General features: G+C 41.5%; 1 protein-coding gene across 1 annotated transcript; it reads right to left on the bottom strand.

Moving 5' to 3' along the window:
• Nucleotides 1–497: 497 nt before the first annotated feature.
• LOC132309454 (uncharacterized) lies at nucleotides 498–15,769 on the bottom strand. The gene is made up of 5 exons (XM_059807762.1): nucleotides 15,594–15,769; nucleotides 2,223–2,355; nucleotides 1,444–2,123; nucleotides 1,135–1,359; nucleotides 498–861 (listed from the first exon to the last, which is right to left on the bottom strand). The coding sequence occupies exons 1-5, from the start codon at nucleotides 15,767–15,769 to the stop codon at nucleotides 498–500; spliced, it is 1,578 nt and encodes a 525-aa protein (XP_059663745.1).
• Between the last annotated feature and the right edge of the window lie 1,186 nt (nucleotides 15,770–16,955).

Genomic DNA, 16,955 nt, shown 5'->3' with positions numbered 1-16,955 from the left:
AAGGCGGTCTTTGGAATATCCTCCTCTCTAACCCGCAACTGATAATAACCTGACCTCAAGTCAATCTTCAAAAAACAACTGACTCCCCTCAACTGATCAAACAAATCATCTATCCTTGGCAAAGGATACTTGTTCTTGATGGTGGCATGATTCAACTTCTGGTAATCAATGCACAATCTCAAAGAACCATATTTCTTCTTAGCGAACAAGACTGATGCACCCTACGGTGACACACTCGGTCGTATGAAGCCTTTCACTCTCAAATCGTCAAGTTGCTTTTTCAATTCTTCTAATTCAATCGGTGCCATACGATATGGTGCCATAGAGATTGGCGTGGTACCAGGCATAAAATCAATAGCAAATTTCACCTCTCGGTGTGGAGGTAACTCAGTCAAGTTATCCGGAAACACATCCAGAAAATTACGCACAACCGCTGGATAATCAACCCCATAAAACTCAACGTCATCATCAGCGAGAAGACTAGCCAAGAAGAATGTTTACCGATCCCGACCCCTAACACCATAAAATGAATGAGTGAGAGGATCGCACCGATCTCCCACAAAATAGAAACAATCCCTATCTGGGGTATACACTGAAACTTTGCTCCTGAAACAATCAATAACAGCTCTGAAGGATGATAACCAGTCCATCCTAAGAATGACATCAAATCTCGTCATCTCGAGAAGGATGAGATAGAACTTAAGAACACGTTCGGCAATTATGATGGAATAACTCTTACAAACTCTACCAAGAATGACTGAATCCCCAATAGATGTGTCAACATAGAGCAGTCTGTCTAACTGACTGACCTCCAAACCCAATGCCCATGCAAATGATGAAGAAATGAATGAATAAGAAGCACTGAAATCAAACAATACACATGCCTAAGAATGGGACATAAGAAATATACCCCTGACAACTGAAGGACTGGATGGTGGCTCAGCTGGACTAAGTGCAAACACGTAACCCTGGGTCCTCTGGCCCTGAGAACCGTCTGCCTGATAGCCAGACTGCTAAGTGGGTGCACTCAAAGAAGCTCCCCTACCAGGTCGAGAACACTGGGCTGACATAACTGGCTGAGACAACTGAGGTGGTGGTGGTGGTCGAAACCCTGACTGAATTATGGCAGATTACATCTGCCTCTGTTGTGAAACTCCACCTCTGCCCAAACCACTGGTCTGCTGTGGACAATCTTTCACCATATGGCCTTGTTGGCCACACTCGAAACATCCACCAGATGCCACTTGAATCTGAGTACACTGAGACTTGTGATACCCCAGCTGCCCATACTTAAAACAAATCATCTGAGCTACCTGTGTCTGAGTGCATTGGGACTTGTAATGTCCCAGCTGTCCACATCTAAAACAAGTAACATTCAGTGTAGAAGACCCCATGGACACTGAAGCTGTGGGGGCGGATCTGACTGGCTACTGTCCTCTGAACCCTGACTGCTCATGCTTCTGTTTCTTACTTGATTGACCCTCGGGGAAAGCACTTATACCCCTGTTGTGCTTGTAGGATTCCCTGATAGCCTTACTGTCCCTGCTTTCAGCCTCAACTACTAAGGCCTTTCGCACTGCTTTTGCATACTCTGTTGGTTCTGAGGCAGCTATAATTGGCATGATGGTGAGATTAAGACCATCAACAAACTTCTCTATCTTTCCTTCCTCATCATTAGCAATCCCCGGTGAAAACCTCAAAAGCAATGTAAACTTATTCTCATACTCTGTAACTATCATGCTTCCTTGCTTCAACCCATCAAAATCCTTCTTTAGTTCCCTCCGCTTAGGCACTGGAAAGTACTTCTCATAGTACAACTTCTTAAAAGTAGCATATATCATAGTATCCAGATTATGGGTGTGAGAAACGGTCTTCCACCAAATCTCAGCATCGCCCACAAAATTGTAAGTAGCCAATGTAATCTTCAACTGGTCCATTGCCAAATTTATGGCATTAATATGCTTCTCCACCCTATCCATGAAACTATCCGCAACAAGTGGATCTGGATCGCCCTTAAACAGAGTTGGCATCAACTTCACAAACTTAGCAATGTGGTAAAGAGTATCATCTAACTTATTTTTCTGTGGAGGTGGTGGTGGTGGTGGTGCCGGTGGTGGCACAAACTGTGACGACAACGCACCTGTCAGTCGATGCACATCAAAAATAGCCGCCAGAACGGCTAACCTCAACTACTCCCTATTTATCTGAAAAGGTGGGTCAACGGTCTCCCTCGCTTGTCCCTCTCTCAGTGGGACCAAATCACGCAATAAGATATCTTCCTCAACTTGCTCCTGATCCCTTTCCACAAGATTGGAGCTAGAACTTTCCCCGAGATCCCTTCGTAGTGGCATGATGCTATAAGAAAAAGGAAATGGATCAATAATGATGACACTAAAATACGCACGAGAACAGAATCCTCACATGAATAACTTGACAAAAATGGAAACACATAAACACATTCCTTGCTCCCAGAATACCCAACTAATGTGAAACATGATCATGCTAATAATATGCAACAATACTAAGCACTTAACACGTACTCATCTAAGTAATTAAATAATTAAGCGTGCCTTTCAAATAATTAAGCACCTTAACACATAAGCATATAAGCATACAATCACGTAAGCAATTAAGCAAGTAAGCAAATAAATCAACTCCCCATGCAATCCTAGGTAGGCCTCTACCCATCGTCCTAATGGTATTTGAACCATGGCTCTGATGCCAAATTTGTAACAACCCGAAAAGATACCAAACTAATAATAAAAATCTATAAAAATTTCGGCATGACCTCCGCAGAAAATGTCCCTCAACAACCTATTGAAATACAAAAATAAATGCAATAGCCTCACTGGGCCTTAAATCTAACTTATCCTGTCCCAATGCACAATTCAGATATTATACTATATTTCCAGAACGGTTATATACACACAAAAGTCCCGTTCCTCCATCTCATCCAAACAAGGAACACATCCATTACTTCAAGTTACAGTCCATAATTGTAGCTTAAATTTTAAAGTCCATAGCTTACAACATTATATCAACTAAACTAAAGTTTTACAAAATATTTAAGATTACAATTACAAAATATATATTAAAGTTCTAATACAAAAGATAACAAAAGATAGCAAAATAAAATATATCTCCAAGCTAGTCTAAACCAGTGGTGGATTGTCGTCCGCCACCTCTTTTCCGTGTCCTAAAAAATGTTTAAAAAAATGGGGTGAGCATAAGCTCAGTAGGAAGTGTCTAAGACACACTTCTTATATCCCCGTGAATCCCATACAAAGAATGGATAAAAAGGGACGGGGTCATACCATGGGGAAAACATATTCTCAATCACAACTACAAGCATAGTATAAATAACATCCAATCACAAATTTCCCACATATACCATGAAGTGCAATGTCATGCCTATGCCACTCCCCGTTTCTGAAATAATTCCGTTTCAACAACCAAACCGTTAATGTAATCCGACCCATGGCACCTCCAAGGCATCATGAAAGGATGGTTGGTTAACTATCTATGACCACAAGGCACCTCCAAGGCGTCGCATCTGGCCTAGTTAACTCAACTACATTATTTTCTAGACTACACTAACATCCTGAACCACTAGGCGCCTCCTAGGCGTCCGATTTTCGTAACACTTTTAGAAAATATTTTTCCCAAAACAATTTTATTTGTTCTAATAATTATTTTTCCCCCTTTCTCTTTCCCAATGGATGCATGAATGCTTCATGCTTCAAATCATCAATTTAACTATATGTTTTCACACATTTCCATTTACATCATCATCACAATTTAATGAAAATTTCTAAGCATTCATTTCCTTTATTTATTTATTTATAACCATAGCACCTATTTTTTTTCTTCAAGACAATAAATAAATAAATCAATAATCATAGAACATACAACACATCGAACACCAAGCATGCTCATTTACCGTAATGAAAATAGACATGCATATAAACTCAAATAATAAATGGAACACAATTATCATTGTAATTACATATAACTACAACAACAACAAGCTAAGTAATTAAAATTTAGCATGCTTAGGATCAAATTTAAAGGGAAAAAATCACCAAAGGCCAAGAAATTGTGGATTAGAACACCCCTACATCAAATTAATAAAAACCCCCAATTTGAGCCCAAGAACCTTAGAATTTTGAACTCCCTAGAGTACACCAAATGATGATTGGCTCCTATCAAATTGATGGCCTCAACGAGCTCAACAACTTTACTTCACAATGTTCTACCAAATTCCCAAAGGAAAAAGCAAGATCAAGGTTTGAAGTTGCAAAAAAAAAAAAAAAATTTGAAACTACTAAGAGCAGACTGGTTGCAGCAAGAGAGAGAGAAATAGTGGATTCGTATAATGGACTTATGGCCTTTTATGTGTTTATAACATGGGTGAGGCCCACTTGCTTTATTTCTTTTAACGTTAAATATATATATATATATATATATATATATATATATATATGATAAGTGCCGAATACTGTATATTCAAGCGCCCTAAATTGCATTAGTTAAGTCCGTTGTTTGTTTAATTCTGTAGATTATCTTCATTTGTGTGTTTTTAGGCATTTTCAGGTTTAATTGTAAAAAGGGAGCAAAAATAAGCCCTTGTGGATTTTTGATCAACAATGTGCTCAAAAGCTGAATTTCTGGCAGCAGTGAAGCCCGAACTTTGTTCACCATTTTGACCTAGAAACTCAAGAAATGAACTTCCATCATAACATGAAAGATTTATATCTCTGAATCAGCTTTCCAAATCTTCAAGCGGTTTGTCATTCGGAGTTCGGAGCAGAGAGTTATGATCTTCTTAACAGAGGTACGCAGAACTGCCTGGCAACACTGAAGTACTATCTTTCTCCCCATTTTCGACCAACCAGACTTGAGAATTGGGTCTTCATCAAAACATGAAGTTTTTAAAGCACTGAATCAGCTCTCTAACTCTTCAAACAGATCATCATTCGGAGTTCGGAGCACAAAGTTATAGCAGTTTTACCAAAGTAGGTCAGTGCTAAGCAAGAAGAGCATGTTGCACATTACACTAATTTAGAGTGCTCGAGACCACTCTTCGAGTGCTCAAAAATCAGGTAGATTGCACTCGAAAATGGCTCAATTTCAGCTACTTGCACATTGGTTTCCTCAATGCCATCTTCCTTCTTTATGAAGTGGTTGGAGGTGTTCCTTGGAGGAGAGAGAGCCTTGACTTGAGCTTGATAAGAGAGAGGAAGGACCACACAAAACATTATCATATATTCTACAAGATTAGAGGAGAGAGAAGAGAGCAAAAAAGGTGTGTTCTTCAAGCTCCAAGAAGGTTGCACAAAAATGGCCATGAAGATGGAACTTCTTCCTTCTTCTAGCTTAGCAATGGGTAACTAACTCTTTCTCTAGGGAGGTGATGAAGTCCCTCCCTTGTAAGCATGTCCTAGGGTAGTCTATATTGGGGGATTACAATGTATATTTATGGTCTTTTTCATAGCTAAGAGCACTTCATTTGGTGTAATGAATGTTTATATATGTGTGGATGATTTCTTCAAGCTCATTATCTTATGTTAGGTGATGTCTTGTATTAATCTTTTTGCTTGAGTTTACATGGTGAGAATGGAAACAAGGTTATGAAATGATTTGATGGCATGTTGATAGGTTACTTTGATAGACCATTGCTTAGGAAATACTTTAATGGTGTATGCTTAATTTCTAGCTCCATGTGCTTCATCATTTTGTCAAGAATTTGATAGTCTTTCATTTAAGTAAACGTGTATAAGCTACACCTTAGTTAGGTAGTCTAAACATGTTTACCCTTTTGATGGATTATACTTGTTTGAGACCTAATGTACCTCTTGATTACTTACATGGCAACTATGTGTTGCTATGTAGTTCTTGACCATCATATGTTGTTTTTCCCCTAATTTAGGTCTAATCTAGCATGTGTATAGGGATGGAGGTGGATTCACTTCCTTAGTCTTCTTTACTCGTCTTTCATCTCTTAAATTCTTGCAAGTTTTTCATTAATGCATATTTCAATTCATAGTATAAGTGACAAACAATCAACAACTCTTTATTACACCTCATCATCCTAAAAATGATTCTAGACATTTAGGTTGCTTTAGACTAGCGCAGTCCCAGTGGTTTGACTTACCCGACCAATAGCCCTATTTTACAATGACTCGTGCTATTACGAAGGTTGATGTATAGTTGATCAACCGATCAAATTTTTGGCGCCGTTGCCGGGGACTTGCATACGGTTTAGCGACCATAGTTCTAGGGTTAAATTTAGTTTGATTGTGAATACTTGTTTTGTGAATATTTCTTTTGTGGTTTAACCATCTTTGTGGTGTAAGTGAGATTCTAGAAACTCAAGGCTTGCTGAGGGAAAATTGAGAAAATTGTAAGTCTAGAGGACTTCCGGTAAGTTTTTCAAGGTTCTAGTCTTTCAAATTGTGAATATCTTGCATGTGTTTAACTTAGTGTTATTTAGCTTGTGAAGCCCTTGTCGAGGCTATTATTTTGTTTTAATTTTGTGTACAAGCATCGGTCCTTATCGTGGCCATTTATTTTTGTCTTGATAATTGAGGAGAAAGGGAACATCGCATGTAGAGTATTGATGATGAATTGTGTTGTTGAATATATGCTTTGTTGTTGATGTTTGGCCGTAGGTCACTCTCTCTACCCACACTTGACTCGCCTATTGATATAAATTCACTTGAAAGAACTCTTAGACGGAACCTTAGGGAACCCACTCTTACAAGGGATCTTGAAACTGAATTCAATACAATGGGGGATAACGTAGGAAATCCGGGGAATGAAAGGGTTGAAATTCCTAATGTAGAACCAATGACTCTTAGAGATCATTTCATCCCTACCACCTATGCTTCTCCTTCTTGCATAGTAATGCCAAACATCGATGCAGCTCAATATGAGATCAAATCAAGCACCATCCAAATGCTTCCATCATTTCATGGCTTTGATAATGAAGATCCATATAAGCATCTTGATGAGTTCCTTGAAATCTGTTTGACCATCCGGTTGAGAGGTTTTCCGGAAAATGCACTCCATCTCCATCTTTTCCCATTCTCCCTAAAGGATAGGGCAAAATATTGGTTGAACTCCCTTGCTCCCAATTCCATTACTTCTTGGGCTCAATTGCAACAAAAATTCCTTAAGAAGTATTATCCGGTGAGTAAAACCAACCAAATGAGGCGTTCCATTCTAAGCTTTTCTCAAGTCAATGGAGAACAACTCCATGAGACTTGGGAAAGGCTACAAGATCTTCTTCAGAAATGTCCTCATCATTTGATCCCAAAATGGCAATTAGTGCAAGCTTTCTATGCCGGCTTGACCGAAACCCATGGATTCATGGTTGATTCTTCTTGTGGTGGGATGTTTATGTCCAAGAATGCGGATGAGGCTTGGACCCTACTTGAGAATTTAAGCGAAAATTCACTTCAACATAATTCTTGTAGGGCTCCGACCTCAACCATTGCAAAGAACACCAATCCTTGTCAACCAAAATCAATAAGGGAGGAATCATCTCAAGTGGATGCCATCGCTCATAAATTCTACCAATTTATGGCACCACATCTTCCTCCTTCATTGTCTCAAAATTCGGCAAGTTCAGTTTGTGCTTCATGTACTAGTCCATTCCATCTCTCGGAAGATTGCCCCACACCGGAGCAATTTCCCAATCCCAACCAAGAGCAAGCTAATGCCATGTTCTCGCGGCCCGGGAACAATCCATATTCCAACACCTACAATCCGGGTTGGCGAGATCATCCGAATTTCTCGTGGCGGTAACAAGCCCCACAAAATTCCCAATTCCAAAACCAAGGGCGGCAAAATCAGCCCTCTTCTCAATATCAAGGTAGACCTTTCCAAGCCTCTTTAAGCTACCGTCCTCCTTACAATCCAAATGTCTCCAATCAACCTCTTGTGTGTCCAACTGACGAGATTGTAGCTGCAAACAAGCAAATGATGGAATCATTAAATAAGCAAATAATGGATGCCAACAAGCAACTCTTGACATCCTTGCAGCCTACTCTCCAAATAGTTCACTCTCATACTCAATCCATAGCTAATCTCAAAAATCAAGTGGGCCAAATAGCTAACTCGGTGAATCAATTGCTTCAAAAGGACAAGGGCAAGCTTCCCTCTCAACCTTTTGAAAATCCTAGAGGAATGCATGTGATTGATGAAACCCCTCCTCCGAGTGGGCCGACTCATGAATGATCGGTTGATCAACTATACATCAACCTTCGCAATAGCACGAATCATTGTAAAATAGGGCTATTGGTCGGGTAAGTCGAACCACTGGGACTGCGCTAGTCTTAAGGCAACCTAAGTATCTAGAGTTATTTAAGAATGATAAGGTGTAATAAGGAGTTGTTGATTGGTTTGTCACTAAGCTAGTAATTGAAGTGTGCATAAAACAAGAATGCTAGTAAATGTAAAGGAAGGAGATCTAGGTAGAGAGGGCTAGGGAAGTGAATCCACTACCTATCCATAAGCATGTTAATACATGAGTTACTTGGGGAATAATATATACATAAAACCATGAAATGCAACAACATAAAATTGCTACATTACCTTCAAGATTTTTTATGAAATCAATAGGAAAGAATAACTTATCAAAGTATTGCATGTTTTGGTTACCTAAACTAGGTTGCAACCTTAGACATACTCACTAAGCATAGAGTTATCAAGCCCTTAATCACATAGTAGAAGCACATGACATTAGGAATCAAGAATAATCTATCAAAAGAGAACCCTAAGCTATAGACTATCAAATTTCCCAAGCATCATGCCAATAAAAACATTTCCATAAACTCATCTTCATTGTCACTATGAAAATGGAAGCAAAATAATCATAAGAGGAGACAATCTTAAGACAAGATCTTAAACTCAAAATGATCATTAATAGACATTGAAGCTCTTCACATCAAATAAAGCTCTAGTTCATGGAAAGGTCATATATATACATTACATCCCCAAATGTAAATCAAAAACAAGACATGCTTACAAGAAGGAGTTTCATCACCTCCCTAGAAGGGAGTTAGTTACCCATTGATGCACTAGAGGAAGGAGGAAGCAAAGCCTTGACCTCCATTTTCGAGCTCCCCTCTTCTAGCTCCAAGAACACACCTTTCTTGCTCTCTTCTCTCTCCTCTAATCTTGTAAAATGAAGCTCTCTCCTATTGTGTGGCTTCCCTCTCTTATCTTCTAGAGATAAGGCTCTAGAAACCCCCACCAACCAACATCTCCAACCAACCATTAAAGAGGGAAATTAGAATTGAGGAACCCAAGATGCAAGTGGCTGAAAATGGGCCATTTCCGGATGCAATTCTGCCCTAAGTTCGAGCACTCGAAATAAGGGCTCGAGCACTCGAAATTGGAGCAGAATGCTCCAATCTTGCCTTGCTCCGCCCAGACCTACTTTGGTTAAACAGTCATAACTTTGCGCTCCGAACTCCGAATGATGAACCGTTTGAAGATTTAGAAAGCTAATTCAGAGCTCTAAATATTTCATGTTTTGGTGGAGATCCAATTCTCAAGGATGGTTGGTCGAAAATGAAGATCAAGGCAGAATTTCATTGCTGCCAGGCAGTTCTGCGCACCTCTGGTAACAAGGCCATAACTCTCTGCTCCGAGCTCCGAATGACAAACCGTTTGAAGATTTGGAAAGATGATTCAGAGCTCTAAATCTTTCATGTTATGAGGGAAGTCCAGTTCTCGAGTTTGGAAGGTCAAAATGGCAAGCAAAGTCCAGGTTCTACTGCTGCCAGAATTCAGCATTGGCACCTTTTGTTGCTCAAGATTCCACAAAGCCTTGATTTTGCTCCTTTTTTGGCAAATGGACCTGAAAATATATACATACGCACAAATGAAGATAATCTACTTAAATAATCAAACGATGGACTTAACTAATGCAATTTAGGGCGCTTGAATATACAATATTCGGCGCTTATCAATGAACAAGTTCAAGCTATCACCACCCTTCGGAGTGGTAGAGTGGTTGACAACAAGGTTGATGGAGACACAAGTGAGAAACACCCTCCTTTCAAAAATCCAAATCCAAGCTCTTCAAATCCAAATTCAAGCTCTTCTAATCCAAATTCTTGTCCAAATACCATTCACGGAAATCCCACACATGTCACCCCAAATGTGGAAACTACTTATGAGCCAAAAGCTCCATTTCCTCAACTTCAAGAGTCGACACATTTTGGGAACAAGAATTGTAAAATTCAAGACATGTGGGAAGTTTTTAAGCAAGTGAAGATTAACTTGCCCCTCTTGGATGCTATCAAGCAAATCCCTCCCTATGCAAAATTTCTCAAAGATTTGTGCACTCAAAAGCGCACTTCTAAAAATCATTTGCCAAAAAAAGTGAGGTTGACTGAAAATGTTAGTGCTATCATTCAGCACAGCACTCCTCCGAAGTATAAGGATCCGGGTGCCCCCACAATCTCTTACGTCATTGGTGACAGCAAAATCGAGAGGGCCCTCTTTGACTTAGGAGCTAGTGTGAATTTAATTCCATATTCAGTCTACCTACAACTTGGTTTGGGAGATCTTAAGCCGACTTCCGTGGTTTTGTAACTTGCCGATAGATCGGTCAAGCATCCACGAGGCATTCTTGAGGATGTTATCATCAAAGTGGACAAATTCTACTTCCCAGTAGACTTTGTGGTTCTTGATACGAAACCAGTCCATGACCCAAAAAAGCACATTCCCGTGATCCTTGGTAGGCCATTTTTAGCCACGACTAATGCATCAATTAATTGCCGAACCGGGGTGTTGGACATTGCTTTTGGAAACATGCAAGTCAAACTCCACATCTTTCATGCAACTCAACATCCCTCCAATTAGGATGATTGTTTTCTTGTGGATGTCATTGATGAAGTGGTCGAAGAATCTCTCCCCTTCATTCTAAGCAAAGATCCTCTTGAAACTTGCATGTCCCATTTTGAATTCTCAAACTTTGATGTTGATCAAGCCATTCAAGAAGTCAATTCCTTGCTTGATATTAATGCTATCATGGATGTACCTCCTTGGAAAATTCCAAAAGAACCACTTCCCCAACTTTCTACCACTCCTCCGGTCCCATCATTGTTATCTCCGCCATAACTTGAGCTGAAGCCATTCCCGGCCCATCTCAAGTATGTGTTCCTTGGTCCAAAGCAAACCCTTCCGATCATCGTTGCCTCGGACCTTCAAAAGACCAAGAGACCAACCTTTTAGCGGTGCTCCAAGAGCATAAAGAAGCTATTGGTTGGACAGTGGCAGATTTGAAAGGAATTGACCCGTCCATTTGTATGCACCGCATTCATATGGAGGATGACGCAAAGCCTACTAGAGAGGTCCAGCGCCGGTTAAATCCAAATATGAAGGAAGTGGTCATGAAAGAGGTGATCAAATTGCTAGATGCGGGAATCATCTACCCTATCTCTGATAGCAAGTGGGTGAGCCCCACACAAGTTGTGCCCAAGAAATCCGGTCTCACCGTTGTTGAAAATTCAACGGGTGAGCTCGTGCCACAACGGACTACCACCGGGTGGCGTGTGTGCATTGATTACCGGAAACTCAATTCGTCAACTATGAAGGATCATTTTCCACTTCCATTCATAGATCAAATCCTAGAAAGGTTAGCCGGCCAAAGCTTCTATTGTTTTCTTGATGGTTATTCCGGCTATAACCAAGTGGCAATCGCCCCCCAAGATCAAGAGAAAACAACATTCACATGTCCCTTTGGTACTTTTGCCTATCGACGCATGCCTTTTGGTCTATGCAATGCGCCGGCAATGTTCCAAAGGTGCATGAAGTCCATATTCTCCGATATGGTTGAAAAGTTCTTGAAAGTTTTCATGGATGATTTTTCCGTATTTGGCTCCTCCTTTGACTCGTGTCTCAAAAATTTATCTCTTGTGCTCTAAAGATGCAAAGAGACGAATCTTATTCTAAGTTGGGAGAAAAGCCACTTCATGGTCCAAGAAGGCATTATTTTAGGACATGTCATTTCTAAACGGGGAATCGAGGTAGACAAGGCAAAAGTTGAGTTGATCTTTAATCTTCCTCCTCCGAATTCCATCCGTCAAATTCGTTCTTTTCTTGGCCATGCCGGATTCTATCGTCGCTTCATTAAAGATTTTAGCAAAATCTCACGGCCCTTGTGTAATCTCTTAGCCAAGGATGTTCCGTTCAATTTTGATGACGCTTGCATGGAAGCTTTCATCAAACTTCGTACTCTCCTCTCATCGGCCCCAATCATGAAACCCCCTAATTGGTCTCTTTCCTTTGAGATCATATGTAATGCATCCGACTATGCATTAGGGACGGTTTTGGGCCAACGTGTGGATAAACTTCCGCATGTTATTTATTATGCTAGCAAAACTCTCTGCGATGCCCAATTGAACTACACCACCACTGAAAAAGAATTGCTAGCTGTGGTGTACGCCTTGGATAAATTTCGCTCTTATCTTCTTGGCTCCAAGGTCATCGTCTTTTCGGATCATGCCGCTCTTAGGCATTTGTTAGCGAAAAAAGAGACAAAACCCCGTTTAATTCGATGGATCCTCTTACTTTAAGAGTTTGACATTGAAATCCGGGACAAAAAAGGGACCGACAATGTTGTCGCCGATCATCTCTCTCGCTTACTTATTGAGAAATCTTCAGAATTCGCAGCCATCCGTGATTCCTTTCCGGATGAGCAACTTCTTCAAGTTTCACATTCTACTCTTCCATGGTTTGCGGATATTGTCAATTATTTTACGGTTGGCAAAATTCCAACTCATTGGTCCAAACAAGAGAGGGACCGGTTTTTCTCCCAAGTCAAGCATTTCTTTTGGGAAGATCCGGAACTATTCAAGTATTGCTCGGACCAAATCATCCGGCGATGCATTCCTGAAACCGAGGCCATAAGCATTCTAAATTTTTGCCGTACTCTTGCTTGTGGAGGCCATTTCAGTGCCAAAAAGATCGCTAACAAAGTTCTTCAAAGCGGATTCTTTTGGCCTACCTTGTTTCGGGATGCATACAATTTTTGTAAATCGTGTGAACGATGTCAAAAACTTGGATCCATGTCCCGAAGAGACATGATGCCCCTCACCTACATTTTAATTGTTGAAATTTTTAATGTGTGGGGGATTGACTTCATGGGACCATTTCCATCTTCTTATGGCTATGAGTACATCCTTGTAGCGGTTAATTATGTGTCTAAATGGGTTGAAGCCGAGGCTACCAAAACTGATGATCATAAAGTCGTGATCCATTTCATATAGTCTCACATCTTTAGTCGTTTTGGTACGCCCCGAGCAATCATTAGTGATGGCGGATCTCATTTCCGAAATCGTTATCTAAAATCCGTCCTTGCTAAGTATTCCGTCATTCATAAGGTTGCTACACCTTACCACCCTCAAACGAGTGGTCAAGTAGAGATTTCTAACTGGGAGATTAAGCACATTTTGGAAAAAACGGTTAGACCGGACCGCAAAGATTGGTCATTAAGGCTAAACGATGCGCTTTGGGCTTACCGGACAGCTTATAAGACATCCATTGGCATGTCACCATATCTACTTGTCTTTGGCAAAGCATGTCATCTCCCGGTAGAATTAGAGCACCGTGCTTATTGGGCCATAAAAAGGTTCAATTTTGATCTCAAACAAGCCGGCTCTAATCGTGCATTGCAATTAAATGAACTTGAGGAATTGCGTAATGACGCGTATGAAAGCGCAAAAATCTACAAGGCAAAGACTGAAGCTTTTCATGACAAACACATCGTCAAGAAGTCTTTTGCCCCGGACAAAAGGTTTGGCTTTTCAATTCCCGCTTGAAACTCTTTCCCGATAAACTCCGGTTAAGATGGGATGGTCTATACATTGTCACTACTGTCTTTCCTCATGGAGCAATCAAACTTCATGATCCTGCAAAAGGATCACACTTCAAGGTTGATGGCCAACGGCTTAAGCCTTGCATTGATGGCACAATCCCAACCCGAAAAGTTGAGGAAGTCCTCTTGACGGACCCAATTTATGAGGATTAGTTCCAACTCTAACTTCGTCTAGCTATCGACATTAAATTTAGCAAAGCAAGGGAAGAAATTCTTTCAATGTTCCAAGCTTCCCTACCTTCTCAAATTGCTCGTGCCTTGAAATTTTCTGGGAAATGGTTTCGAAAAGCCAAAAATTTGATTTTTCTGAAATGGTCTTAAGTTGTGTTCCACATTTTTAGACTGGCTTCTTAGACCTTCTCAACTCTAATTTTCATTCCCGGAAATTTCCATCGCTTTCGATCAATTTCATAGGATCTTTCGACATGGCACTCACATGCATAGCCTCTCATCTTCAATGCATTGTTGAAATGTTCTTAATCTCATCCATGCATTGAAGAAATGTTCCAAAGCTTGAAAATTTTCTCAAAATTTCCTATGCATTGGATTGGAATGAATTTGCAAAGTTTAAAATTTTTCTCCAGAAATTTCATTCATCCATGCTCTGTGTGATGTTGTAAAAGTTGGAAATTTTTCTATGCAATTTACATTCATGCATGCATCATTAAAGAAAAAAATTTCCATGAAAAATTTTCATTTTCCATGGCAAATTTCAATTTTCCATCCTTACATTCGAATGAAATGATGGCGCACAGTTTAAAATTTTGTTGCAATGCATGGTTAATGGAAGCATCATGGCCGCAAACTTTTAACCTCCAACGTTTTCATGCATGCATGCATGCATTCAATTTCCATCAAGGTCCATGAGTTCATGCATTCTTTGATGAGTTCATACATGCATGCCTTCAATCCATGCAATAACCATCCATCCTTGCAAGCTTCAATCCATGGATGGATGGTTCCATGCACTCATCTTCCATCCCTGCAAGCTCATCGATGGTTCTAGGGTTTCAAGATCAAGCTCAAGCACAACCTCTTTTAAACCACAACATTCTGAGCCTACTGACCCACTTTCGAGCACTCAAACTCCAATTTGGAGTGCTTGAGCTTCCTTGCATTTTTCCTCGAACTCTCTGGCTTCATTCCGAGCAATCTAAGCTCCAATTTGGAGTACTCGACCTTGCTTGAAGTCTTAACCCAAAGCAGCTGAGGCTACTGTCCCATCTTCGAGCACTCTACTTCCATGCTTAGAGTGCTCGACCACTTCCCTCTCATCCCAGCATGCAACCCCACACCCTGCATGCACCTTCAACTACCTCCAAACCTCTCTCTCTCGGCAACTTCAAGCTCCATCAACCATCTCTCTCTCACCCAACCAACCCACACTCCATGCAAATCATCATCTCTCGGCATTAACCTCACAAACCCGAGCCACACTCATACCCACTTCAACCCTCCCACGCATGAAACACCAAACCAACCCTCCAACCTTCTCTCTCTCTCGGCAACACAACAACAACCCAGTTCCTCAACCATGCATGCCCATGCATGCCTCCACAAACCAAACCAACCCCAACTTCTCTCTCTCACTCCCCTTGCGAGTGCTTGCACCACCTCACCACCTTGCACACACAGAACCTTGCACCCATGCATGCATCAACCTCAAATCACCCTTAACCCTATCAACCATCTCGGTTACCTCACCCACAAGCCAACCCAACCCATGCAAACAACCTCCTCTCGGCCACCTTCACTTCTCTCTCTCTCACTAGCCAACTCCAACACCAATCCACTCCTATACCGCATCAAACAAACCATCCCACCATGCATGCCAACCTTCCTAAACCACCTCCTCCACTCATCCCTTCCCACCATCCTTCTGAGCCTCTAACTCCATGCACAACACCCACTCAACCATCTCTCTTCTCGGCATCCACCCTCAACCCAAACCACCTCACCTCTCAGCCACTATGCAGACCTGCATGCATGCATGCAAGCCCCATGCATGCATGCACCTCCATCTTCACTCACTTCCCACCATCCAACACCATCTCTCTGCAACCCTCAACCAAACACCAAACCAAACCCTCTCTGCCAAATTCTAGAGCACTCGAAGCCAAGCTTCGAGTGCTCGCCATTGCCCAAGCCCTCCACCCAAGCCAACCGAGCCCACTGCCCCATTTTCGAGCACTCAAAGACACCCTTCGAGTGCTCGAACCAAGCCTCCCTCTCTCTTTTAAAACCAAACCACCTCTCTCACTCGAATCTCCTCCTTCTCTTTCTTTTAAACCCATAAACCCATCCCCACTCCAAGCCAACTCCCTCTCTCTCGGCTCATCACCTTCCCTAAACCAACCAACCAACCTCACCATCCTCTTCACCTCTAGGCAAATTCCACCCATCCCCACCACTTAATCCGATGGCCATAGGGCCTGTGGATCTCCATTGTTAGGTGAGTTTCTTCCTTCTCTTCCTCTTTCACATTTTTGGTATAAATGGAGGATGGGCTTGCATGTAATGGAGATTTGTGATTGTTTAGGAGTCGTTATTGCAATTGCAGGGCCAAAAATTTTTGGGTTTCATCCTCCATCCCACTCATTTTCACCTTCTCCTTTTTGTGGTGCACGCCAGGTGTTCGCTGAAAGTCCTCAACCAAGTCCACCTCTTTAAATGTCTCGTGTCGGTCCTTCTCGCCCTCCTAGACCCTCTGCGGGTGCCCATGCTGTCAATCGTGAGCGACCACGTGATGCTTGGGATTGCAAACAACTCAACTATGAGCTTTCTTTTCCGCTCACGGATGCCTTTGATATTCTACCCACAACTTCGTGGGTTGTAGCCGAATTGACTAACCAGCGTCTGCAGCACATTTGCGCGCCCCTTGCCAGGGTTGCCTACCCCCGTGTAGTGCGCCTTTTCTACCAGAATCTCCAATGCCCTGAAGAGCCACCCATTTCTCTCACTACATCCATTGATGGCACCACCTATGCTTTCACTATGACTGACATCATTCAGGTTTCTGGTTACCCCATTGAGTGCCCCGATGACATTGTCAATCATGAGA

This window comes from Cornus florida, unplaced genomic scaffold (genome assembly GCF_030987335.1).
Source record: "Cornus florida cultivar Cherokee Brave unplaced genomic scaffold, ASM3098733v1 CherokeeBrave_3.0.0_Hap2_Chr05, whole genome shotgun sequence".
Taxonomy (NCBI): domain Eukaryota; kingdom Viridiplantae; phylum Streptophyta; class Magnoliopsida; order Cornales; family Cornaceae; genus Cornus; species Cornus florida.
The sequence above is the reverse complement of the archived record's forward strand: the minus strand, read 5'-3'. Positions and strand labels throughout refer to the sequence as shown.

What these genes read in the sequence shown, in the direction of transcription:
- LOC132309454 (XM_059807762.1), bottom strand. Translation starts at nt 15,769, where the DNA reads ATGGTGGGAAGGGATGAGTGGAGGAGGTGGTTTAGGAAGGTTGGCATG. An exon ending in AGGGACAAGCGAGGGAGACC is followed by an intron (nt 2,124 to 2,222) that starts GTTGACCCACCT and finishes TTGTCGTCACAG; the next exon opens with TTTGTGCCACCACCGGCACC. An exon ending in CAGAAGCATGAGCAGTCAGG is followed by an intron (nt 1,360 to 1,443) that starts GTTCAGAGGACA and finishes TACTTGTTTTAG; the next exon opens with ATGTGGACAGCTGGGACATT.